Below are 24057 nucleotides of genomic sequence, written 5' to 3' on the forward strand. Positions count from 1 at the left end.
GCTTCTGGGCATTTCTCAGAGGCAGAGAGGTCTAGGGGAGGGCCAGGATGTGTTATATTAGGTCATCCTGTTTTGCTCTTTAGGGCTTCCCTTGGGGTCCATACAACAGTCCAACCAGAATCTGAGTGCCTACTATGTGCCAAGAACCATCGATTCTAGGTTCCGGGGATCCCAGTCTGGGAGAAGCAGTAAGGGGCACAGAAGACTCCTAGTCCCTCGGGGCTCCTGGTTCATTCCCAGAAGTCAGTAGGACACCAAGTGTATGCTTATCAAGCACCTGGATGGCAACGGAGCTGCTTCCACACGGCGGCCAGAGCAATGGCCTGCCCAGCCTGGGTGCGCAGCTTTGCCGTGACACAAGGGGTTGGATGCATGGGAAGAAGAGTGTGCCGGTGACTCCCGAATGAACGACACCAGGATCAGGAAGCAGCTCCCATTCCTGGATGGGTTTTTTAAACTCGCTTTTATTAATTAATTGTAAGTAATACAAATATTCCAAAAATATAAACAGACACTTAATGGCGTCCTACATTTCAAGTTTTTGAATACAACAAATTTATCAAACCATGAATCCGTAAGCAAGGTAGTCAGTGTCCCATAGCCCAGTCACAGTGGGAAGCAGACCCCCTGCCTTCCAAATGGCTTCTTGAGGGGGAAAGCGGCAGGACATGGAATGTGTCAAATGTGGGGGGGGACTATAAGCAAAGCTCTTGGGGCCCAGAGAGGAGGGTCTGCCCCAGGGGGTCACACCCCTGCCTTCTCTCCCCTGCTTGAATGCAAGTATTTATTGGCGTTTAAAAAGAAAAGAAAAAAAAAAAAAGAGACAAAACCAACCCCATTTTTACAAAAAGTGACTGAGGAACAACAGTGGTGACAGACTGAAGAGCTGAAGGGGCAAACAGGCTTACCTTCCACAGACACTTGGCCTGGCTGGGACATGGGGTTCAGGACAGCCTTCCGTGGGTGGGGGCTGCCCTCCTGAATGAGGCTTGGGGAACGGGGCAGGGGCAGATCTGAACGGGATCCATCTCCCAAGGAAGGGCTGCCTGTATAGACTTCCCATGCTTTTAGCACAAAGATGCTTCTGGGCCACTGTTAATAACAGAGGTGAGTTTATACACTTACAAAATGGTCAAAATCTTTGGGAGGTGGGAGGGAACGAAACAGAAGGTCCCAAGTTAACTGGAGGCAAATGTGCTGAACCTCTCTTAGGGTAAAGGCCCCACGGGCCTGCAGAGCATCCCCTCTACAATGTGCAGAGTGGAAACTCTCACCTTGACTGTTTCCAGACTGGTCCTGTGTCCAAAGCTCCCCCTATGAGAGGGACACGAACATCAGGCTTTGGATTTAGAAGCCCAATCAGAGAGACACACTGTGTCCCCGAAGAGGCACCTTACAGACCCGAACGTGGCGGGCATGGCGTGAATTGGGGCTGACCAGGCACAGTGGCCCCCCACCTGCTGAAGACAGCCTTCAACGGCGAGGGCCAGTGGGGAGCCCCAGAACAGATCCTGGGCTAAACTGCTTCCCTCCCAATCGTGCCCTCCTCCAAAACGGAGTCTGGCCAGGTTCCTCTGAGGAGCAAGTCTGCAATCATCACTTGCCCCTAACACTATGAAACTGGAAACCAGACAGCATATAATGACTTCAGGCTGGCTCCGGTCCACACGGACGGACCCGGTTTAGGTTTATTTGGCCAAGCTCCTTCTCTGCAGAAGGCAGGAGAAGGGGGAAAAAGGGAAGAGGATATTCCTGTCGAGGACCTGTCGACCGGCAGGGCAGGGCACGGTTCTGCTGGGAACAAGGCCTAGAGGGCAGGGGTTTCATGCGGGGGCAGTGGGCAAGCCCGCCCAGCTATCCTGGGCTCTGGGCACGAGGCCCACCCAGGGCTTTCGGACGAGCCTGATTGGAAAGGGGGTGGCACGGGCTCTCCCTTCACCTGGAAAATCACGGAGACCCAAAGAGGGCACAAAGGGTCCTAGGAACTGGATCAGCTTAGAGCCTCTTATTGCTTATTTGGTCAGAAAAACTTGGCTGGGCCCGGAGGGCGGATGTGGTCCAGGACTAACCCTCAGGGTGGGGGTTGGAGAGAGGCCCCTTCCAGTGTGAGGACAGAGGCCTAGCCAGGACCCTAGGATCCGAAGCTGTCACTCTCCCGCAGGCGGCATTGTTCCTGGCTAGCGCCGGAGCCCTCTTCCCCTGCCTGCGGGACCCCAGTGACCACACGTGCTTCGGGGACTCTCTTCCACTGTGACACCACTGGGAAACGCAAGGCCACACAACCTTGGGACAAGTAGGGGAGGTGGTTCCACAGTGCTAGAGGAAGATTCTAGTCGGCCCACCACTCAGAACACCAAGCTGCTGCTCCACCACCTGGTCTGCTCAGAACAGGTCAATTCCTCAGGCTGACCCCGTGTGTGGACACTGAAAAGGATAACAGGGGGAGTCCTGAGTGGGGGTGTCCTCACCTGAAACAACTCACAAATGCTCTGTGACCCTTGCCCTCAGTGAAAGCAGAGATGGGGAAAGGAAGTGCCTCCTGCCTTGGAGGGAGGGAGAGTTGGAGGGAGGGAGGAGCGAGGACCTCAGCCAGCCCCAGGGGAGCCATAATTAAGGCAGTGATGCTGAGGTGGGGCTCCCTTGTGGGGGGCCCTTGTGCTCCCAACTACAGCAGCACTTCTCCTTTTCCATCCTCAGGAAACTTCTGTTTCGTGGCTCTGTTTTAAAGAATTCGCTACTAAGAAACTCTGGAAGCGAGAGCCACGTGAAGCGCAGGTGTGTGCCGGGCTCGCTCGCACCTGCGACAGGAGGCGGCAGCATATGCATTACGCTGGCAAACAGAAGATGAGAACGCCGTTCCCGGGAAGAGCAGGAACGCCTCAGAGGCCCTGGAGCGACAAAGCAACAGCCAGGAGGGACAAGCCAGGAGCAGAATGAGAGGCACTGCCAGGCCCCGGGGAAGACACAACAGGAAAGAGCCCTGCCCTGGACACAGGAGGGGCCGGGCTGGGGCGCCCTTCCCGGACTTTGGAACAGAAGTCCTCACACCAGCACCAGCAGAGAATCCCTGAAGAGCAGACGGAGGGACACAGTCCCGAGCTCAGCTGATCTACAAGCCAAGGGGACACACATTCATGGTTTGGGGGTTTCCTTCCTCCCTGTACCCCCAAGGCTTCCCACATTCATCTCAGGCCCTGGACTGCAGCTTGGTCAGAAACAAAACAGGCCCAACGCTCTGTGTTTAGAAAGAGAATTTTAAAAGAGTCTAAAGAACGGAAAAGTTACTTGTCCTCCTCCAGGGCGGGGAGAAGACCTCTTTCCCCACAGGTTCGAGGCTATGGCTAGGTGACGAGGAAGGCAGGCCCGGCGCCCACATCTCGGGGAGACAGAGAGGGCCCATGCCAGGCACTCGGCTGGAGGCAGGTGGACCTGATGGCTGCAGGCGCCACTGGTTCTGGAAACAAGCTTTCATCTTTCCAGACATGTTGTCTTCTGTCTGCGGTAGCTGGCTGGAGAAAGGTTTCAGAGGTGTGTGCGTGGGACACCGGAAGGCAGCCTCTGATTCACCCTTCCTCCTTGGCACGAGCCTTCTGACACCAAGGAAAGGCCATGGCTTTGGCAACAGAGCCTTCAAGAGTCCTCTCTGGATCGAGCTCAGGGGCTCTCAGGGTGACTGGAGAGGAGACATGCTAACTTGGGGAGTCTCCATCTTTCAGTTTCTCTCTCCACCTGAGACACTTCTATCGTGGGGCCAGCACTCAGGGTGAGACACACAGACACACACAGTCACGTGGACACACACACACACACACACTCACGTTTGGGAACCCAACTCAGGAGCAGACAAGCTGTGGGTCTGGGTCTGACATGTGCCCACCTCGCATCTATCCCGTCCTAAAACCCTGTGCGGCCACTTCTATCCCCAGGCCCCGTTGGGTGAGAGGCTCAGCTTCCGCTCCGTCAGGCTGGTCATAAAGGCACAGTGTTGGAAGGTCCCCTCCTGGGATGGCCATCGCTTGGAGCGGGGAAGGCTAAGGGGCCCGCAGCTGCCCCAGGCTGGTGTAGACATCCTCTGCTCCGCTCAACTCCTCAAAGATGGGGATCAAGTTCAGCAGCTCCGTGTCTGCCATGTCATCGAACCACGACTGCACAGGCACCTGCGGCAAGGAAGGGGTGGCGTCAATCTGACCGCCTCTTCCCCAGGAGGCCGGCAGGGTGCCGTGAGTGTGTGTGTGTGTGTGTGTGTGTGTGTGTGTGCAAGCGCGTGTGCGGCACGCCTTCCCCTGGGGGTGCCTTCCCCGCCACCTCCCGCAGGCCCCGCCCTCATCAGCTCCTCTCCAGCTCCCTCCAACAGACCCCGCCCTCCCCACCTCCCGCAGGCCCCGCCCTCCCCTCCAGCCCCGTCCCCACCATCCAGCAGGCCCCGCCCTCCCCTCCAGCCCCGTCCCCACCATCCAGCAGGCCCCGCCCCTCCAACAGGCCCCGCCCTCCCCACCTCCCGCAGGCCCCGCCCTCCTCTCCAGCCCCGCCCGCGGACAGGCGCGACCACTCACTGCATTCTCCGGGTGGAAGATGTAGGAGGCGGGCGAGTTGTCCAGAATGAGGGTTTTCCTCAGGTCCCTTCCCAGGCGGCTGAGGTCCTTGACGTAGCAGCCCTGGTGGAACACGCAGGACTCCCGGAACAGGCGGGCCCGGAACACCCCACACCTGTCCAGCAGGTCGGTCACCGGGTCGGCGTACTGGGAGGAGAGGAGAGGAGGAGAGGGGTGCTGGGCGCTGACGCCCCGCCCGCCCCTTCCTCGAGGGGTGCCGCCCGAGGCCCCACCGCCCGGAGCTGCCGCACCTGCACCCGCACCCGCACCGCCTCCCCTCCCGCCGCAGGTACCTTGGCCAGGCTGGCAGTGAAGAGCACACATTCAAAGAGTTCCCCCATCCGTCGCAGGAACTCATCCACATAAGGCCTCTTGAGCACATACACCTGAGGGAGGGCAGAGAGGCTTGCTGGGGCCGTGGGGTAGGGGGGCAGCCCCAGACACGGTCACCATCACTGTGTCCACCAACGGCAGCCGGCAGGTGGGCACCTCACTCTGCGGCCCCTACACCCCAACCTCTGGGGCCGTCTGGCTGGACACCTTCTGCCCACAGGCTGGGGCACTGGTGTCACCTCACCAGGCTTCTGCGGGCTGGGCGCCCCACCCCGACCCCCCAAAGGAAGAAACGCACACGCCCGGGTCCCAGAAGCCATCTCTGTTTCAGGCGGCGGACCATCAGCTGCCTCCAGAAACAAGTAATCAAGAATAGGCCTCACAGACGGAAACAGCCTATCCTGGATTACTTGAATCCAGCCACAGCCTCTGTGGGAGCTTCCTGTCCTTGGCTCTGGAGGGGCAGTCTGTCCGGGTCACCAACAGGCAAGGTCACTGGCACTTGTGAAACCTCACGTCCTCACTCGGCTTCTCTGAAATGTGCCAGGGAGAAGTGACTCCCTCAGTGACTGCAGGTCGGACACCTTGCACGTCTTGCTCTCATGTGCCACACCGGTCTGTGTTGCCCAGCCAGCCATCCCTAACACTCACGTCCACCTTTCAGGACCTTGTATAGTTGGCCTAAAAGGTTCATGGGCCTGCCTCTCCTCACTCCGCATGCTACTGTCTCCAGGATCTTTCCTGCGCACCAGCCTCCATGGGAGTAGAGGCATTCCTTCAAAGCTTCTCATCCATGTGACTCCCTGCTCAATGAGCACCTGCCATGCCTCTCTCCCTCCTTGGAGGTGGCCTTATGGCCACCAAGTCCCCAGGCCCCTGGTGGCTCTGCAGCAGGAACCCTCTGTTCCAAGTAGCCACAACTTGGCTCCCTTGCATCTGCCACTTCTTCAACCTTTAACAGGTCCCTCCCCCTCTTCCTGGCTGTTCATCAAGCTTGGCATCTCCTCCCCACTCTTTGCTGAAAACCCACCTTCTGAAGGGAGCCACCCCCCAATGTTAATCTCAGCCCTTTTTCAAGATGCATGCTTCTCCCTGTCAAGCCAGGAGTTCACAGTGCATATTGGCCTGTTTGAAAATATGCCTTCATCTTCTCTCTGCAGGCTTCATACATCTCCATACCCTCAACTGGACTGTGAGGGGCAGCTGCGCAGACCTGGGCAGTCCAAGGGCCAAGCCTGGTCCTGAGCAGGTGCTGGGCCTCAGTAGGGAGGCGGTGGTGTTGGGAACTAAACTTCTAAGGGAGGGATGCCCGGGTGGCTCAGTGGTTTAGTGCCTGCCTTCCGCCCAGGGCGTGATCCTGGAGTCCCAGGATCGAGTCCCACATCAGCCTCCCTGCATGGAGCCTGCTTCTCCCTCTGCCTGTCTCCTTCTCTCTCCCTCTGTGTCTCTCATGAATAAATCTTAAAAAAAAAAATAAAGTTCTAAGGGACACAGGATCGTGGTGACTCCTCAGGGGAACCTCCATCCTCACCCTCCCTATAAGTAACTTTTCTATTTGACCAGGCCATGCCAACAGGTATCAGGGCTACCAGAGCATTGTTCCTGATGTCCTCAACTCCCGGGCCAGTTGGCAGGCCTTCTGGGCAAGCCTTTGGAGTAAATGTTTTCTCACAGTCACCACCACAGGATCCCAGACTGAGCCGGTTATGCAGGGCCAGAGCCTGAGCTTACTTGGATTGAAGTGCTCTTTGATAGCATTTCCTGGGGCAGAATCCAGTGCAGGGACCTAAGGGGAGGGGAAGTGGAGACGCTTCACAGAGGAAGAGATGCCAGGGCTGGGGAGGAAGAAAGTCACTAGCTAGACCGAGTGGGTGGGCCAGGAGGAGAGTAGACAGCTAGCCCTGGCTTCCTTGCCGGAACAGGCAGAGACAGCAACTCCTCCAGATTAGTGAGAACGCCATCACTTAGCACTGGCCCCCCTGGCCAGGGGGTGGTATTCAGTAAATGACAGCTATTTCTCTTATTGAGTGACATTTGATTTTAAACACAGCTTGGCTGCAAAGCAAAAAAAAAAAAAAAAAGCAGCTAGAAGGGGATGAGAGGCTGATTTTTTTTTTTTTTTTAAGATCATAAAGCCCTGAGTGTGAGAGGTACCAATAAAGGAGAGGCTGAAATTGCAGGAAAGAGACAAACTGATGGAGCAGATCGGAGGGGGCAGAGGACCGCAGGCCTCTGGGCTGGCTGAGGCCTGGCAGGCAGCTCACCTGGTGGGTGGTCCCCTCAATCTCTACAGGCACTACGAAGTCGGCATTGTTGATTGGCTGGAAGGCAGAAAAGTCAATGAGGTCAGCACGGTGGGAAGGAGACAAGAAGCTCCTGCCACAGCCACTGCACTGTCCCCTGGGAGGAGCCAGGAGGGACAGATCTCGGGGACCCCAGGAAGCTCCCCCCACCACCCCATTAAGGAGCACAGTATCCCCTCCTGGCTTTCCCTGCTTACCACCACCCCTGATTCTACCTGAGAGTCCCAGGGCCTTCCTGAGTTAACCAACACCCTGACCATACGCGAAGGGGGGGCGGGCAAGGTCCAAGGCTGGTTCAGACCCTCCAACAGGGCTGCCCTGTTCAGAGCCCCAGTGGCTCTCTGGGCTGCATGACCAGGGGCAGCCCAAGACTGTCGGCAGCGGCCGAGGGGAACGGGGATTCCTAATCCACGTTCTTTAGTGCGGCCTCTGAGTACCTGTTGTGCCAGCAGGGCCAAAATGCCATAGGCGCCCTGCAAGCACCTGCAGTTAGACACACAAGCCAGCTGCAGATGCACGGAGGAAGAACTCCAGATGTGGAGTTACCTTAAAGGAGCTATGCACAAGGGTTTCATCCAAGTCAATGACCACGCAGATCCTTCCTTGATCTTCCTCTGTCACCTCTGGGAGCAGGCAGGTCCCCGGGATCTGAAACCAGAGCCAGGTTGCTGAGGTCAGCCACCAAGAAAGCCCAAGTGTTCTCCTCAGAACTCTGGGAAGAACTGGGCTCATCGCAAGGTACAGAAAACCCCCAACTTCAACCCAGATGAGGCGCCATCTGAAGGCTGAGAGCTAGAGGAAGAGACAGAAATGGCTCGGCTCCAGCCTCCCACTGGACTATGTAGTGACCTGCATGTTGAGAGGCAGGCCAGGGCTGGCGTGGGACAGAGGTCAGCTGTCCCCCCGAAATCTAATGCCTTGCACAGAATGGGCCCTCAGCAAGTATCTGGGACAAATGGCTCCCCAAGGTGGTGGCAGCCAGGCACTAAGGAATGAGGGCACCACCCTAAGTGATCACGGGGTCTGGGGCTTCTGAGCATGTACCTTGTTCGATTCACATACCTGATAAAACTGGTACTGGAGGCAGTGGAGCAGATCCGACTGTGGGAGAAGAGGAGGCAGTCAGTGCCAGGCAGCCAACGCCATCCCAGCTAAAGCCCACTGCTTCCACCTCAGGCCTGGAGGGTGATTTTCTCCCCAAGACCCCAGCCCCGTGGAAGGGCCTGACATAAAAAAGTGACATTTTTATTAAAGTAAGCTCTATGCCCAACATGGGTCTTGAACTCATGACCCTAAGGCCAAAAGTCTCACGCTCTACTGACGGAGCCAGCCAGGCGCCCTGTAAGTGACTCTTCCTAAGAGCTGGACAGGTAAGGGGGGGGGCAGTGCTGCCTTTCATCACTAGATTTGATGAAGAAGGCAGTGTCTCCATTCCTCAGTTGCCACTTCCTCTAGGTTGGACAAACTGAGCAACAGGGCACCCCAGTGGCTGACTCAGGGACACGGAATCAGAGGCAGAAGCAAAATTGGAACTCCTCAGCGTGGTGGTTCAGCCTCTTGCTGAGTCCTGGAGCCCAAGCTTCCCTTAGAGAACACATGTTTTCTGTACCCTCTTTTGGGGTGGGGAGATACACAGTGGGGGGAGGGTGCTGGTCCCCTACAAAACATCATGTAAGCCAGTGTGAACCCACACCGTGGGGTCTGGAACGTGAGGAGAGGCGGAGTACAGAGAGGTCAGAAGGCTTCCCTGGCATTTTGCTAGTAATAAAAATGTGAGGGCTGTACAAAGTGATTCGTGTCCTTTTTTTTTTTTTTTTTTTTTTGATTCGTGCCCTTAATGGAAGCCCTGAAAAAAAATGAAAATCCCAGCGTTTAGGAAGAGTTAATGTTGGCATTTTAGTGTATTTCTTTCAGGTCTGCTTCAGCGGCTTCTACCCGCGATAGGTAATTTCATATTCTGCTTTTCGATTTAATGTTGCAACTCGATACTTTTCCATGTTATTGTGAACTCTGTAAAAATCAATTGCTAAGTAATACTGTCAGACTGCACTTTATTAACCCATTTTCCCCTACTGGATAACACACTGATACATACACGTCTTCAGTCTGGTTATGAGAGAGGAAAAGGACAGCAAGGCCTTGATCTTTCTGAGAGAAGTACTCAAGGGCCTTAAGAGGCAGGTGGGGTTTTGGTCTGGGCTGTCCCCACCCTTGAGATGCAGAGAGACCTTCTGTTCAGCCTGAGGCTCAAAGACATCCATTATCCGCATTATTCTATGACACCCCCCCCCCCAGTTGGGAGGGCTGGAAGAGGGTGTCCAGGGTGTGGCGGAACTTCAATTCCTTGCTTCCCGGGAAGTCAGGTAACTTGGAAGACAGCTTTGGATGGTACAGACAACAAACATAGGAGCTGCAGCCGGAGACCATAGAGCTTGGACTCTTTAGGAGCCAGTAAGTCTTTGGGGCTACACAAAGCCTCTGGCTCAGTTTCCAGGTGTGTAAGTGGGAATATCCCGTGAACCTCCCAGCGGGGCTGCCCTTACAGATAACCTGAGATAATATATGCAAAGCGCCTTGCAAAGTTCCTGGAACCTGGAAGGTTCTGGCCCGAAGGGGCTCTCAGAAACTCCAGGGAGGGCCAAATGGCCCACATGGCAAAGGGAAGCCAGGAGAAAGGAGATGGACTGCTTTGGGAAAGACAGAGGAAGGGCCTCTGAGCCAGAGACTTTGAGACTTCAGGGCAAACTACGCCGTGGCTGCAGGGGCGCCCTTGCTGGCACCGCACCAGCCTCATCTAGCTACCTTAGCAATGGTGTTGGCTTCCTCCTTGTATGCGGAGAGCTCAGTGGAAGAGCTTGACTGGCCAACATGCTGGGCACGAAAACAGCAGAAAAAGGCCTTGAAGATGTTCCGTCCACGAGGTTTCTTAGGAGAGGACTTGGAGACCAGGCCTAGAGCAGACGGAAGATGAGCCATTAGCTACAGGGCGACTCTGTCCAAAGGGACCCTGTGCACACATCCCCTCCGAACTGTAAGCCCTGCCGGGACATAGCACATCCGCTCGTCCCGCAGATGACAGACCGACATGTCTCTAAAGAGGAAACAGCAGGCTCGCTGGCTTGGGAAATGAGATGCAGAGAAGTTGGACTTCATTCCAAGGCAGGGGAGAGGCACTCGATGAGGGGGCCAGGTCCCGGAGCCGGGGGTCCTGCCGTGCTGCCCCCCATAGCAGCACAGTGAAGGTACCCTCAACAGTGACGCTGACCAAGGCGAAAATGCCCCCCAACAGACCCCAGTTTGCAAAACTAGCTGCTCTAGAAAAGGGAGAGACCTAAGGCCCCTTCGTTAGTGGGGCTGCGGTTCTGCTCCCCAGGTGCTGGGTCAGTGGCAGCAGAACAGAGGCCAGGCCAGGGCAACAGGTGAGAGAACTGACACAGCAGCAGCTGCAGGGAGGCGGCCACACTCTCCCTCACCAACCCGGCCGCACGGGCACCCCGAGTGCACGGGCACGAGGCCTGACCCATAAACCGCGGGCAGGCCAAGCCCCTGGGAGGCACCTAGGCTGAGGGCCCTGCTTCTAGGCTGCAGCTGTGCGCTCCTGCCCTGCTAATCCAGGCTTTGGAAACACAAGGCCATCTGAACGGGAGGCTTGGCAAGGCAGCCCCAGAAAGGTCAGGCCGGCACGCACAGCCACGGGCATCACAGATCGATGGGAAGTGGGCTTCAGAGCACTTTTTGGTGCCTCCTGCTTACAGGAGCTGCCCGGGCGAGTGCAGGAGGTGGTGAGGGCACCGTGGCCGGGAGGTGGCGCCGCGGGGCCGCTGCGGGAAGGCCCAGCCCCGGGCTGTGGGGCGGGAGGGGCCTCGGGGATGGTGCTGCCGACTCACCCCCCCGTGGGGCTAACCCCGCTGCAGGAAACAGAGGGGATCTGGAAACCCCTGTCCTGGGGAGCGTTGTGGAGGCAAACAGAACTGGCAGCAAGGGCGACTTTCCTGAGCGCTCTCTCCACAAAGGCGGCATGCGCAACGTGGTGGCCTCCGGGAGGAGAGGCTGCTGGCCCTCGGTGCAGCCGCCTGCACCCCGGGGAGGGGAGAGCCAAGCCCCATCCCCCAACCAGGGTGACGACATGGCCACTGGGCGGCGGCGGGGGCTCAGCGCTGCCCAGGATGGCCTGCTCGCTCTGACTCCACTGAAGCCAGGCTTCCTGCAGGTGCAGGCCGCCTTCCGCCTCAGAGCTCTCGCACTCCCCGGGGGGTGGGTGGGGGGGGGGGGCAAGCCCCCCAACACTGGCAGGACCCCGAGTGAGTGACCAGGCTGTCCCAGCCTCAGCCCGCGGACCCGGTGTCACTCTTGAGCCCTTGGCCTGGAGGGAAGAGCCCAGGTTGCCAGGGCCTGGGGCTGGTGCCTTCGATGCAGGAGCTGCCCGGCCCCCGCCCCCCGAAGGCCCCCGTGCCCGAGAGCCCAGCCTTAGAGTGGAGCCCAGCACCCGAGAGCAGGACGGGGCGCCCCTGGACCTCCCCGACTCTCCCCGTCTCCGCAGCGATCAGGGCGGCATCCCGGCCTGCCCGTGGGGCCCACGTTCAACCCCGGGCGGGGGACTCAGGCAGACGCTGACACAAAGCTCCAAGACCAAAGCTGAACCACCCCTTTTCCTTTGGTTTATGGTTTCTCCATGCAGAACCACAATCAGAGGCTTAACCCGGGCACGGAGCCTTTTTAAAAGGCCACACAGCCTGAGCCTTTCCTGAAGAGAGGCCGTCAAGAATGCTCTCGGCATCTCGGTGACAGGCGCTGTGGAGGCTGAGTAATCCCGAGAGGCAGGGGGGTGACAGGGGCAGCTGGCCGGGGCCACAGGGAGGCCTCGCGGTGCCCACTGCGGGAGGCCCAACAGGCAGAGGCGGTTCAGCCGGAGACGGGGGGGGGGGGGGGGGGGGGGGGGGGGGGGGGGGGGGGGGGTGTTCGCGCTCGGTTTGGACTCAGCAGGTGACGCGGGTCTTCTCAAAAACACGAAGTCACCAGCAGGCCCCGGGGCCTCAGAGACCACAAATGCCTTGACCCCTCTGGAGCACAGAGTGTGGGCCTGCGGAGGGACCGCGGGCCACGGCAGCAAGGTCAACACCGCACACGTCCTCAGTCCTTCCCGGGCTGTCTGTGCCCCTTCCTTTATGGACGCTGCCTCTGAGCATCCATCACGGCCTCTGCTGCCTCCCCACAGCACAGCTGCCTCCCCGCGGGGCCTGCAACGGCCTTGGCCGGGCACATTCAGCAGCCAGGGCCCGCGCAGAGCAGCTGCTCGGTGGCTGTGACCACTGAGTGGCCCAGGGCCTGTCGTTTCTACAGAGCCAGGACCTGTGGAAGCCTTCACCGGGGGGCAACAGCCCAGGGGGTTGGAAACAGGGAAGCCTCCTTTCTGCGGCAGGAAGGTGCCGAGCATGGGCCACTCGGTCCTTCTGGGCCTCAGTCATGTTTACTGTGAACTGAGGATGCGCCAGCCCTGTACGAGGACACGTGCCATCGTTGCCCCACATAATCCTCACTACAGACCCATCCATAGGCACGGACTCCCCATTTCACAGAAGAGAAACCAATGCAGAGAGAGAGCACATGGAATCTGAACCCAGATCCGCCAGGAGTCTGACCCACTGCCCCCCCCCGCCCCCCCCGCCCCCCCCCCCCCCCCCGGCCCTGACGGCTCTGGGGGATCATGTATCTTTATTCCTACAACACTCGGGCGGCGGTGGGGGGACGCTCAGTCTCTCAGAATGTTTGCTCCTCTCTAGGCTAGGAAGGTAAAGGATGAATTTGGGGCCCAACACCCTTCCCAGCTGTCCTCCTGGGTGGGCCATGAAAGGTACAAGGGGGTAAAGCAGTTCAAGGCTCTGGGATTCCACTCCAGGGCTGGCTTCACCCCATCCCACCCTGCCCCTGCTCTGACAGGTACCTCTGGGAAATCAAGAGGACAATGGGGGAGGGAGAAGGGTAGGGACTGGAGACAGGAGCTTTGGCCAAAGACCTGCTTTGTTCGGTGGCTTTAAGGGTGAGCGGGAACATTCGTCAGCGTGGGATCTGAAACTGGTGTCAAAGAGCCTTTCAGAGGGCTCCTCCAGTGTCGTGTCCGACAGCCAGGTGCGGGGCACCCCTGACCCCTCCGCTCCATGTGTGATGCAGAGGCGCACCGGCCCCCCTCCCAGGACAGGAGCACCGGGCACAAGAGGATTTACAGGCTGCGTATGGTCTCCCAACCAGGGAGGGCAGGGTTCCACTGGGTGCCATGGAGCCCCGAACCAGCTGCTCCCCTCCTTCAGCCCTCCTGCTACCGCGCTTTGTGGACGCCCCTCCTCTCCTCGCCAGCTGCTGACGTGCACCTGCTCTCTCGGCTCCCAACATCTGGCGAGGACCAGCCAGACCTCGTGAGGGGAGCTCTGGCTTACGGGTCAGGTCCGGGTAGCTGAGAACCAGGAAGCCAGGCCGCTCCCCCAGGTCCCTGCTGGGAGGCTTCCCAGAGCAGGGCGGGGCTGGGGCTCACCTGACCGCAGCCTCTGTGAGCCCCACTGTCCTCCTCCACTACTTGCGATGACACCCCGGCCTGACTCCCCAGTGGAGGGGCAAACAGTGACGTGCTGTGCGATGAAAGCTAAGTGCTGGGCTCGTTTTAACTATCTGAGGGGAGAGGACCACTAGTTAGCAACACCGGGACCTGGCCGGATGAGGCTGGAGGAGGCCAGCGGCAGGGGACCCCCCCCTCCCCAGCATGTGCAGCTGGAGGAGAGAGGATGAGCGCAGGGGGCCGGAGGAGTGTGATCGTGAGCGGTTCCACGGGTGGGAACAGCCCCTCCTCTCGCATCCACTAGGAAGCCGCGTCTCGGGCTGGCAAACACCCGGCTACCCTCCGCAGGCACAGGGCCGCCTCCCCTCCTGCCACCGCCGCCACTTGCCTGTGTAGGAGCCCGTACGAGGACCGGCGGCGTGGGCACCCGCAGACCGAGGGCTGCCTTTCCGGGACGACACTATTTTTAACCTTGTTCTGAAGGTCAGGTTCAGACACCACTGTTGCCAACGCCACAGCCTCGCGTCCCAGCAAAGGAAGTCCTCGGGTCTGCCTGGGAGGGGCAGGCAGGCCCGCAGGCCGGGCGACCCGCGGGCAAGGCCGCCTCCTCGGTTCCCTCCTGGGGCGGCCTTCCCTCCATTTCCCATCCCCCGAGCAGAGGCTCCGGCGTGGCCATCACTATAAAATGGCCTCTCCGAGGGGCCTCCCTCCCCCAGCCGGCGCAGGAAGGAGAGTATTTGGAGCATTTCCGGCCCTTCCTGGCCAGCTGCCTGGGGCCTGGGCCCGGCGGCCAAGACACGTCTGACGGGGGCTCCCCGCAGAGGCGGCCTCCCAGGCCCGCGGTGAGCACAGGCCGCCCGCGCCAGGTGGACGGAGGGGCGCCCCGGGCACAGGTGGGCAGCGGGGGGGGGGGCAGGCCGCCCGCACAGGCCCCCCGCTGGTGCTGCTCCCTGGGGCGCAGGGCGCGGGCCCCACTCAGCTCAGCCCCGTTCCCCAGGCTCCGAAGGGCAGTTCAGCCAGGCTGTCTGGCTCCCACGGCGCGCTGTGCGTGCTCCCCGCCGCCAGCATCCAGGCCCTTCTCCCCGGGCCGGGTCTCCGTTAGCCCCATCTCTGGGCAGGAGGGCTCCCTGCTTCTCCTGCTTCTAAGAAAGATGGGCTTTTTTCAGTCCCAGGGCCTAAAGGCCACCTGCAGGGTGCGGCTGGGGTCACAAGCTGCCCGCCCCTGCCTTTTCCCAGCCCCCTTCGGCAATCTGGTCCCCTCATCTCAACACCAGCCTTGATTTTAGGGACATTCCCTTCAGAAGGATTTGCTTTGGGACCAGGGGATTCTGGGCAACTTCTAAAACATGATCAAGATACCCTATCACTCAGCCTTTATACAAGTTATTGCCCAAACGCCCTCCTAGGCGGCTCTAATAGACTTTAAAATCCTACTTCAAAAACGTGCTGGGGTGGGGCTGGTGTGCCCAGAAGCAACAACAGGTCCTGGACTAGGGATGGAGGGGCCGCTTCCTCACACGTGTCAGCAGCAGGCTCGGCCCCCAGGCCCAGTGGGCTCTCCGTGGATGTCAGGGAGCGATCAATGGCCCAGAGTGGCAGCTGACACAGACCAGAGATGCCAGCCAGGAGAGCCCAGAGGGCTGGATCCTGCTCCTGCCTCTGCCGGAGGCCTCGCCCCAGCATGCCAGCTAGGGCAGAGACGTCATTGCAGGGGGGCGGGGCGGGCAGTTGGAAACCACCCCATCCCACCTCGAGCCTCCCTCTCCCCAGAAGGAGGTGCCGAACAGGTCCCTTGAGGCTGGGAGGCTAAGAGAAACCTGTCAAGCAGGACACAGACACCTTCTTGGTGGCTGTTGAGGCCCTTGCTTTGGCTCTGGCTGACTCCTGGAATGCCTGATTTGTTAGAAAGCCAGGAAGAATCCAGTACCTCTTCCCCCTCCGGCTACGTAGGCCCGCTTTTGGTGACTCCCATAGGCCCGCTTTTGGTGACTCCCGCACGAGTGAGATGCAGAAAGAGAGTGGTGAAGGCACAGGACAAAGGGACCCTCAACCACCTCTCACTCCAACAATAGAGTGCTTACACAAAGTGCTGTGGACTTGGGTTTCAATCCTGACTCTACCACAGAGGTGTGTGGCCTTGGGCCTCAGGCTCTTCATCTGTAAAATGGGAAGACTAAATACCTACTCCACAGAGCTTTGGGAATTATAGGAGCTTAGGGCCTGGCCTGTCATTAAGCACAGGGTACTTGCTACTGAGGTAGCACTAGCCTACCCTCAGTCTCAATCTCCAAATGTTCACACTGGTCATAGAGATTTCTTCTCATTCCAGAGGATGTGCAGAGGTGGTAGCAGGGCCAAACCTAGGAACTGACCTTCTCTGGGACTCCACAAAAACGAATCACAGTCTGTCTCCATCACACACTCACACACTCTCTCTCTCACTGAGGTTGGCCAACCAGTTCCTTCTTCCTCCAGTGGCTGGTCTCTGCAGAAGGACTGGAAGAAGTCAGCCAGGGAGTCTGTCCTACCTCCACGGAAGCTCACCTGCTCCTACCACACCTCTCAGCTTCACCTGGATCAGCCAACCAGTGTAGGTGTGTCCACTTGAGAAAGCAGTGAGCCAGAAGTCAAGAAACTAGCTCTTGCCCCACCTTCAGCCTCTCAAACAGCGCTGTGGTCTTGCCTAAGGCACAACCTCTCTGTGGCTCAGTTTCGTCACAGGCCAGTGGGAGAAGGTCTATATTAGGGGATCCCTGGGTGGCTCAGCGGTTTAGCGCCTGCCTTTAGCCCAGGGCGCGATCCTGGAGTCCCGGGATCGAGTCCCATGTTGAGCTCCTGGAATGGAGCCTGCTTCTCCCTCCTCCTCTGCTTCTCTCTCTCTCTCTCTCTCTCTCTCTCTCTCTCTCTCTCTCTCTCTCTATCATAAATAAATAAATAAATCTTAAAAAAAAAAAAAGAAGAAGGTCTACATTATAGGGTCCCTTACAAGGTGGTTTCAGCTTACCTGGAGCTTGCACTATTAAAAAGTGGAATGCACAATGCCAATGAGAGGCAGTGTAGGTCCTAGTTAAGGCTTGACTCTGGAGTCCAGGTCCTGGCTGACACTAGCTAGCCGTGTAGCCTTGGACAAGGTACTTCAGCTCTCAGCAGAGGTTTTCCTCATCTGGGAAGCAGGGATTAATTACTATCTCACAGGTCACTGTAAGGATTAAGTGAGATACTAGATATATAAAGCTAGGAAGAGTATCCGGCCTATGGTAAGTGCTCTATAAATAGTCTGTGATCTCTCCTGGGGGAGAATCGGTACTCTGTTCACACTCAGAAAACTTCAGGAGTCCCCTTTAGGAGCCACAGGATCTTTAACAAACAGCTAAACTGGATCCCTCCAGGGGACGCTTTCTGCTCCGGGCTAAGCAGGCAGTTGGGGCCACTGCTGTGTTTACCTGGCTCTTCTCCAGGGACACTTGTCAGAATCATAGGGAGCGTTTGGAACATACACATGCCTGGCCCACCTGCTCCGGTCTGATTCAGCAGCACCCAGGTGGGGCCTATATTTTTAGTAAGTGTCACAGGAGATCCTGATGTGTGTCCCTGGCTGCGGGCCAATGCCTAAAGGTTGCTAGTGGTCCTTGACTAACCCTTCCGGGACTGAAGAGTGCTTCAGCCAGTGTCCCTTTGGTCCCTTTCCCCACCACATCTCACTGGCTGTGTTTCTGTCAGTCCCAGAGGACTTGTACCCCAGGGTCTGGTTCTCCTTTCTAGGAGTACTTGCTCTATCACTGAGTCAAAAGACCCAAGGCTGCTGTCCCCTCTTGCAGGGCCCTGTTCCTGTGGAGGAGGGGCCCCAGCCCCATTCTGCTTTGGGAACAGAGGAGCTGGGATCCATCATACTGGGAAGGCATTACCACAGGCCTGTGTTCTACGATTTGAGCCTTCCCATGAATCTGCTTGGCTCTCACTGGGAATGGGGCCACACTTGTTCCCTGAGAACAGTGCGGGTGGGGGAGAGCAAATTCTACAGAATGCAAAAGCTAGTCATACATCGAGAGAGTTAAAAAAAAAAAGTATAGAATAAAAAGAGAATAAGGGCAAAGTATGATTATAGGGGGCAGAGGGGAGGACTAGGAGCACCTGCGAAGGGAAAGGAAATGTCAGGAGGTCTACTCAAAGATCAGGTTCAAGGCCAACCCCTAGAATAGCTGACCCATAAAACAAGACATCCGCAGCTCCTGCCTGGAGGGAGGCTGGGTGCTCCCTGGAGTACCCATTCTGTAGTAAGAGACCTGGTGCAGGCACACAGACCTGAGAGGGCTGGGCATTTTGCTGGACAAAGAAACCCTGTTCTAGTTGGCCTCTGGTCCGGAGAAGCTTCCAGTTCTAAGTCAACTTCTCCACTTTGATTTCTACCAGTTCCTTTATAAGAGTTACACGTTAATGAGCTCATCTACATCCCAGTTGGGAACTATGCCTCCATTTCAGAAGAGGGAGGGGATCATGTCAGGGCCACACCCAGCCCTGACCCCAAGACAAGTGAGTTAATTCAGTGCTTCGCAAGCAAGCTGGCCCGAGACAGGATAAAAAACAATTTAATGCCGCTTTTGTGCTTTCTCAATGTTGCACCCCGAAACCAAAGCAGCAAAGACATAGCTTAAGAACATCAATTTCTCTTCAAAACCCCAGTTTTTTAATCTCTCTCCTTGTTACTAGAATTCCCTAAAAGAAATGTGAATCTCCTTGGGCCCATTAACTCTCAAAGCAAACACAGCCAGGGTGAGCGTGCAGCACAGAGTTGGCTCAAGCGTTCATGTTCATTATATCCATTTCTGAAAGGCTGAGCAACTGCTTTAGAAGGTTTAGGCTTCAGAGACTCTTCACAGGAGGTGCACGGCCCCCTGGCCTCCTCCCACCGGTGCCCAGATGCCCCAGCACCAGGCAGGGCCGTAAATGCCCCAAGGCACATGCTACTCGCATTAGTGCAGATAAAATCCCATCCCGAGTCACACTGGCACACAGAAAGGGTCTGCGCAGCAAGGCTGTTTGCAAGCCTCAGAGGCTGATCCTTCCAGAAGGCCCAAGCTCCCACACATCAGTGTCCCCTCTGACCCCCAGGCACCTGTCTTTAACAATAAAAGCCACATGACCCTGTGCTGTTTGCACCGTGTCCTTGGGGGGAAGGAGGAACAGAGTGGTGGTCTAGCTGCGTAAAAAAAGAAGGGACAGTTCTCAATCACCTCCTAAGTACTAGACATTACGGAGAGGAAAAATCAACATTTCTATTTCACAGATAAGTCACTCCAAACACTAAAATGATCTGTTAAGTCTCGCCATGAATAGGAAAAGTCGGGATGTGCACCAGGCCTGAAGCAACTAACTGTTCCTGGAACAATTCTCTGAAGTAACAATGAACACTTTGCCTGGGCCCCCCCACCCCTTCCCATTTCAGCCAATCAAACAGCAAACCTCTCAAGATGGGGATAAAGACACAAGCCTAAATTACCCAAAAGCTGGCAGGAAGAAGGCGGAGAAGGGGAAGGGATATACATCTGTACCTAAGTACGTGTGCATTTACAGATCGTCTGTCTTTCCCGTTTCCTTCCTGCAGTCCTCCACAGAAAGGCACCATTCACCTTGGCTTTGGGTGATGGGCCCTCGCCGGCAGTCACCGTTCTGGCAAAGTCCACGATCATAACGGATGTGGATGTTCCCACAGAGGATGAACCCGCCTCACTGTAAACCCCGACAGCTGAGGAGGGAGGAGACAGGACTCCCCCCCCCCCCGCCCCCGCCACCCCCTGTGCCAGCTCCAAAGGCTGGTTCAGGCGCTTGCAAAGTCCTGCTCCCCTGAGAGCTCTGCAAGTCAGAGGCAGCAGCAGAAGCACAAGCTGCTTGGGATGTTAGGAAATTTACCAACTTTGGGGCGGAGTTAGCAGCTCTCTCTGGGGCTCTCCCCGAGGGAGCAAAAACAGCCTCTGGGTCACCCCCAGGCCCTACCCCCTTCCAAGATGGAGGAAAAACCCCAAAGGAGACTTGAGGGGACTCAGAGCCATATGGGGGCCAAGACCCAGCCAGAGTCTGGGCAGGGGGAGGGAGGGCCAGCTATAAGCACCCCCCCCCCTGCGCCCACAAAGGGTGAACTAAGGAAGGGAGCCCCAACAACACCTGTTCTAAGCTTTTCAGGTGAAGGGCTGACCTACAACGACAATGAAAAATGTCTGAGCTTTTTCATGAGAAAATAAGGCAGAGTTTCTCCCTGATGGAGAGAAAGCAAGAGCTAGAAAAACTCACCTTCACCCTCTTAGGGATGGTCAGCCACTGGCACCTGTGCAGTCTGACATATAAGAAGCCAACTCAGGGCAGCAGGATTCCTCTCTCCCTGAGAGAGGAAGGGTCATTGGGTCTCACGGAAAACAAAAAGGGTTCTGCCCCCTGCCCCCCCCAGGACCCGCGGGTCACAATGAGCTCTGGAAGAGGCTGCCTCCACCCTCTCACCTCACACCGGGAGGTTACAGGGTTGGTCCTGTTTTCTCAGCTCCCCCCATCCAACTCCAAAGCTCTGGCACCACCTCCCAGCAATGGGGTTACGCCCTCGTATGGGGCTCTAATAAATGGCCATTTTCTGGCCAAACTGATATTAACTTTTCTTTTCTACTTTTGATGTTACACACAAGCCTGTCCTTGCTGTACCAGGAAGCCATTTCACCCATCTGTCTGGGAAGATGATCCAATTTTGGTCCTTTTATCATCAATGCTTTCAGTAACTTTGTTTTACTTCCCTTACTGTAATTACTTTTGAATCATCAACACACCCAGACAGCCTTAAAGCTCCAAGAACAGGATGCTAAAAAGGAAAAAAACAAAACAAAAACAAAAACAAAGGAACAACCCTGCAATGGCAAACTACTTCACTAAAAGTCACCCAGACTAGGAAAAATTTGGCTTTTTCTAGAAATTTACTTCTTAATAAACTGCCTCACACCCCTTCCCCTTTTTCCAAAGGGAGACAGGGCATAGAGATGGGATGCTGGAGGTAGGGGGGTGGCACAGCAGCAAGGAACTAACTCCTAAAGGAGATCATTAAAACATCTACTCCCCACCCCTGCTTTTTTAAAAAAAAAAAAAAAAGGGATGCAGGATTTGTAAATAATGAGACTCAGAAAGTTGGCTTGCTGGTTGCTGGGTGTCCAAGTGGCCCGGGAAAATAGTATGTCTTCTCTGGAATGCAATCAAATTACATGGAGGGAGGGAGGCAGAGACGGGGAGCCAGGGAGAGAGGGAGAGGGGGAGAGGGGGAGAGGGGGAGAGGGGGAGAGGGGGGAGAGGGGGGAGAGAGGGGGAGAGAGGGGGAGAGAGGGAGAGAGAGAGAGAGAGACCCATGGCTGCTGGCTTGAGAATTCAGATTCCTCCAGGGATAAGTCTGAAGGACAAACCACACACAAAAAAGAAAACAAAAAGCGGAACTCCAAGAAAATCCAACCAACATCGGCGACTGAGCACTGTCAAGAAGCCAGCTGCTCTGCTTCCTGCTGTCATCTATTCTGTTCCCCTGCCACTAGCCCTGCTGGCTGAAACTTCCAGCTGATATGTGAGATGCCCCTTCAGCAGTCCTGCTCTCACTCCTGGTGTGAGTCCCTCGCCAGGACGACACCCTCCAGAGCCTTTGCGACAGGCAGACCAGAGCAGGGAAGCACGCGATCGTTCTTCCCTTCTTCCCACTCATCACTAACAGGGACCCCTCTGGAATCTTCCACACCTCAATCTCCTCACTTCTGGCTGCCTCCTGGAGTCTTTTCCTGGGCTGAGATTGGGAACAGGCAGGAGTCAAGTTCTCAACACAGGAAGCCTCCCCGTTCAGGCCTCAGCACAGCTGGGCAGCCAGCAGAGGTGAGGTTGCCCCTGGGGTCACAAGGCCTAGTCAGTGATGCAGCCAGGAGAGCAAGGGCTTTTTGGGGGGGCTGGGATCTGATTAGGCAAGGCTCCCCCCTCCTCAGGGCAAGCTTATTTAAGAAGGGGCCAGCAACGCAGGAAGCATCCGCTGCCCCTCCACCCACTCCACTCCAGGAATGGGAAAGGCTGACACCACAGCTGCCTTGCCCCTAGGCAAGTTGGGGGAGCTACTTGGGAAGTGAACCCCAGGAATAAGCGACCTGCTGACTAATGTTTCCAAATAGGGGGATGTGGGCCACAGTGAGGAGGAGCCCCAGCTGACCCCCCCCTACCAGGGTCTAGGCCTCAGTATGTTCAACTGCGGTACTGACCCTGCGCATCCTATCCTGGGTGGGCCAGCGAAGGGCAGGAAGGCTCCGGATTTGGTACGAGGAGCCTGCTCTCCCCTGTCTGGGGAGAGGGGGGTGAGTTCTCCAGAAACAGCCCCCCGCAACCCAAACAAACAAAAACCACAAAACACCCAACACTAGTCCTTACTCCCCACGGAAATTCTGTCCGCTATTTTGGACACATTCCTCAAGGCTCGAGGGGGAACGTGGGGGAGGGGAAAAGAGTTTCGGGGCTTGCAGCGACCTAGCTCCGGGAGATTCCGGCCTGGGGCCTCGGCCGGGCCGCTGCCGTCCGCGCCCCCCCGCGCGGCTCCCGGGCCTCGGAAGGCGGGGGCGCGCGCCGCTGCCCACGGAGCACTCGCACTTTTGCGCTGCGCGGCTCGGGACCACGCCGGGGCCGATGCCATCCGGCGCATTATGTAACCAGGGACACGGCTCCGCGCTAAACAAACGCGGCTCTGTGTGCAGCCGCGGCCCCGGGGAGGCGCGCCGGGGCGGGGAGGGGCCCGCCGGGCCTCGGGGTCGGGCTCGCAGGCTCCGCCACGGCGGCAGGACGCGGCCCAGGGCCCCGCGGCCCCCGCCCGGCCCCTCCCCCGCGGCCGCCCCCGCCTCCGGGCGGTGAACTTGGCCCCGAGTCCCGCGGGACGCGGTCGCCGCCCGCAGCCGGAGGGCCCCGCGCCGCCTCCCGCCCGCCGCCCGCCGCCCGCCTCCCACCTCGCGCGGGGACGGGCGCCGCTCGGCGGAGCTGCCCGCCGGGGGCGGCGGCGCGGGCCGGGGTGACAGCTGCGCGGGGGGCGCCCCTCCCCCCGGCCGCCAGGAGCCGGGCCCCGCGCGGCCCCCGCGGGGTCTGGGCGCGGACCGGGCCGCGGGCGCGCGCGGGCGGGGGGTCGGGTCGGGGTCGTGCGAGGTCGGGGACCGGCCGCGGCTCCCGGGCGGGGCCAGCCCCCCACCCGGCCGGGGGCGACGCAAAGTTTTGGGAAGTTGCTGCCCCTACCTTGCTTGGCGAGCACCAGGGCGTCTTCCCTCCGCGCCTGGGTGATGATGGAGCCGTGTTCCATCTAACAACCCCGCGGGCCCGGGCTGGCTGCGCGGGGGACCGGCGGGCGCGCAGGCGGGGCTGGGCTGGGGGCCTGGGCGGGGGCCCGCTCCGGCTGCGGCTGCGGCTGCGGCTGCGGCTGCGGCTGCGGCTCCGGCTCCGACGCTCGCGCTCCCACAGCAGCTCACATCCCCGCCCTCGCGTCCTCCCCGGGCCGGGAAGGGAGGCGGCCTGTACGGAGGGCGGGCGGCCCGGGCAGCGGCTCCCCGGGTGCCCCCGGCCCCGATCCCCCGGCAGCAGCTCCGGGCTCCTCAGTTTGGGTCCAACATGGAGAATCCGGAGCGAAAACAAGAGGAGGAAATGGGACACGGGGCGGTTTCCAGGCCCCCCCCTCCCCTCCGTACTCCGGATAAACAACCCGCGGCCGCGGCGCCCACCCCCGCGCGCCTCGCGGCTCCGGACGCCGCGTCTCCGCGGCCCGCCAGCGCCTCCCTCTCCGCGGCCCCGTCCTAGGCCCCGGGCCCCTCCACCTGCTAGCGGCCGGGGCCGCAGAACATCCGGAGCTTTGCTATTTTGTTACGGAAAAAGCGAATCCCCGAGGGGGGGTGGGGTGGCGGGCGGGCAGGCTGGCGGGGGAGACTTGAAACCGCTCCGGCGCTCCGATTGGCCCTCGCGGAGAAAAGGGGCGTGGCCCCTCCTTACTATGCGGTGCGAGGACCCAACAACATTCCAGGCGCTGCGGCCCCGCCCCCGCCCCGCCCCCCGCGCGGCCGCGGCCTCCCGGCCCTCGGCCACGCCCCCTCCCCAACTACTTAAAAGGACCCTCGGCGCGCAGGCTTCCCTCCTCGGGGCGGGTGTGCTCGCGTCTGGGCGTCTCTCCTCGCGTAAGGTGCGCTGGCTCTGCCCTTCGGGTGACCAGGGAAGCCGCGGATCCTCACCCAGGTCCGGCCAGGATGGGAGGGCTCGGGGCAGT

At 58.6% G+C, this 24057-nt stretch overlaps 1 protein-coding gene across 1 annotated transcript; it reads right to left on the reverse strand.

Annotated features, from left to right (window-relative positions):
- Positions 1–444: 444 nt before the first annotated feature.
- Positions 445–23180, reverse strand: CTDSP2 (CTD small phosphatase 2). Its single transcript, XM_055328634.1, has 8 exons — positions 23043–23180; positions 10031–10179; positions 8291–8329; positions 7775–7876; positions 7190–7246; positions 4886–4978; positions 4554–4739; positions 445–4157 (listed from the first exon to the last, which is right to left on the reverse strand). Exons 1-8 carry the CDS (start codon positions 23104–23106, stop codon positions 4032–4034), a joined length of 816 nt encoding a protein of 271 aa, XP_055184609.1. The 5' UTR covers positions 23107–23180; the 3' UTR covers positions 445–4031.
- Positions 23181–24057: the final 877 nt, after the last annotated feature.

Source organism: Nyctereutes procyonoides, unplaced genomic scaffold (assembly GCF_905146905.1).
Source record: "Nyctereutes procyonoides isolate TBG_1078 unplaced genomic scaffold, NYPRO_anot_genome, whole genome shotgun sequence".
NCBI classification, from domain to species: Eukaryota; Metazoa; Chordata; class Mammalia; order Carnivora; family Canidae; genus Nyctereutes; species Nyctereutes procyonoides.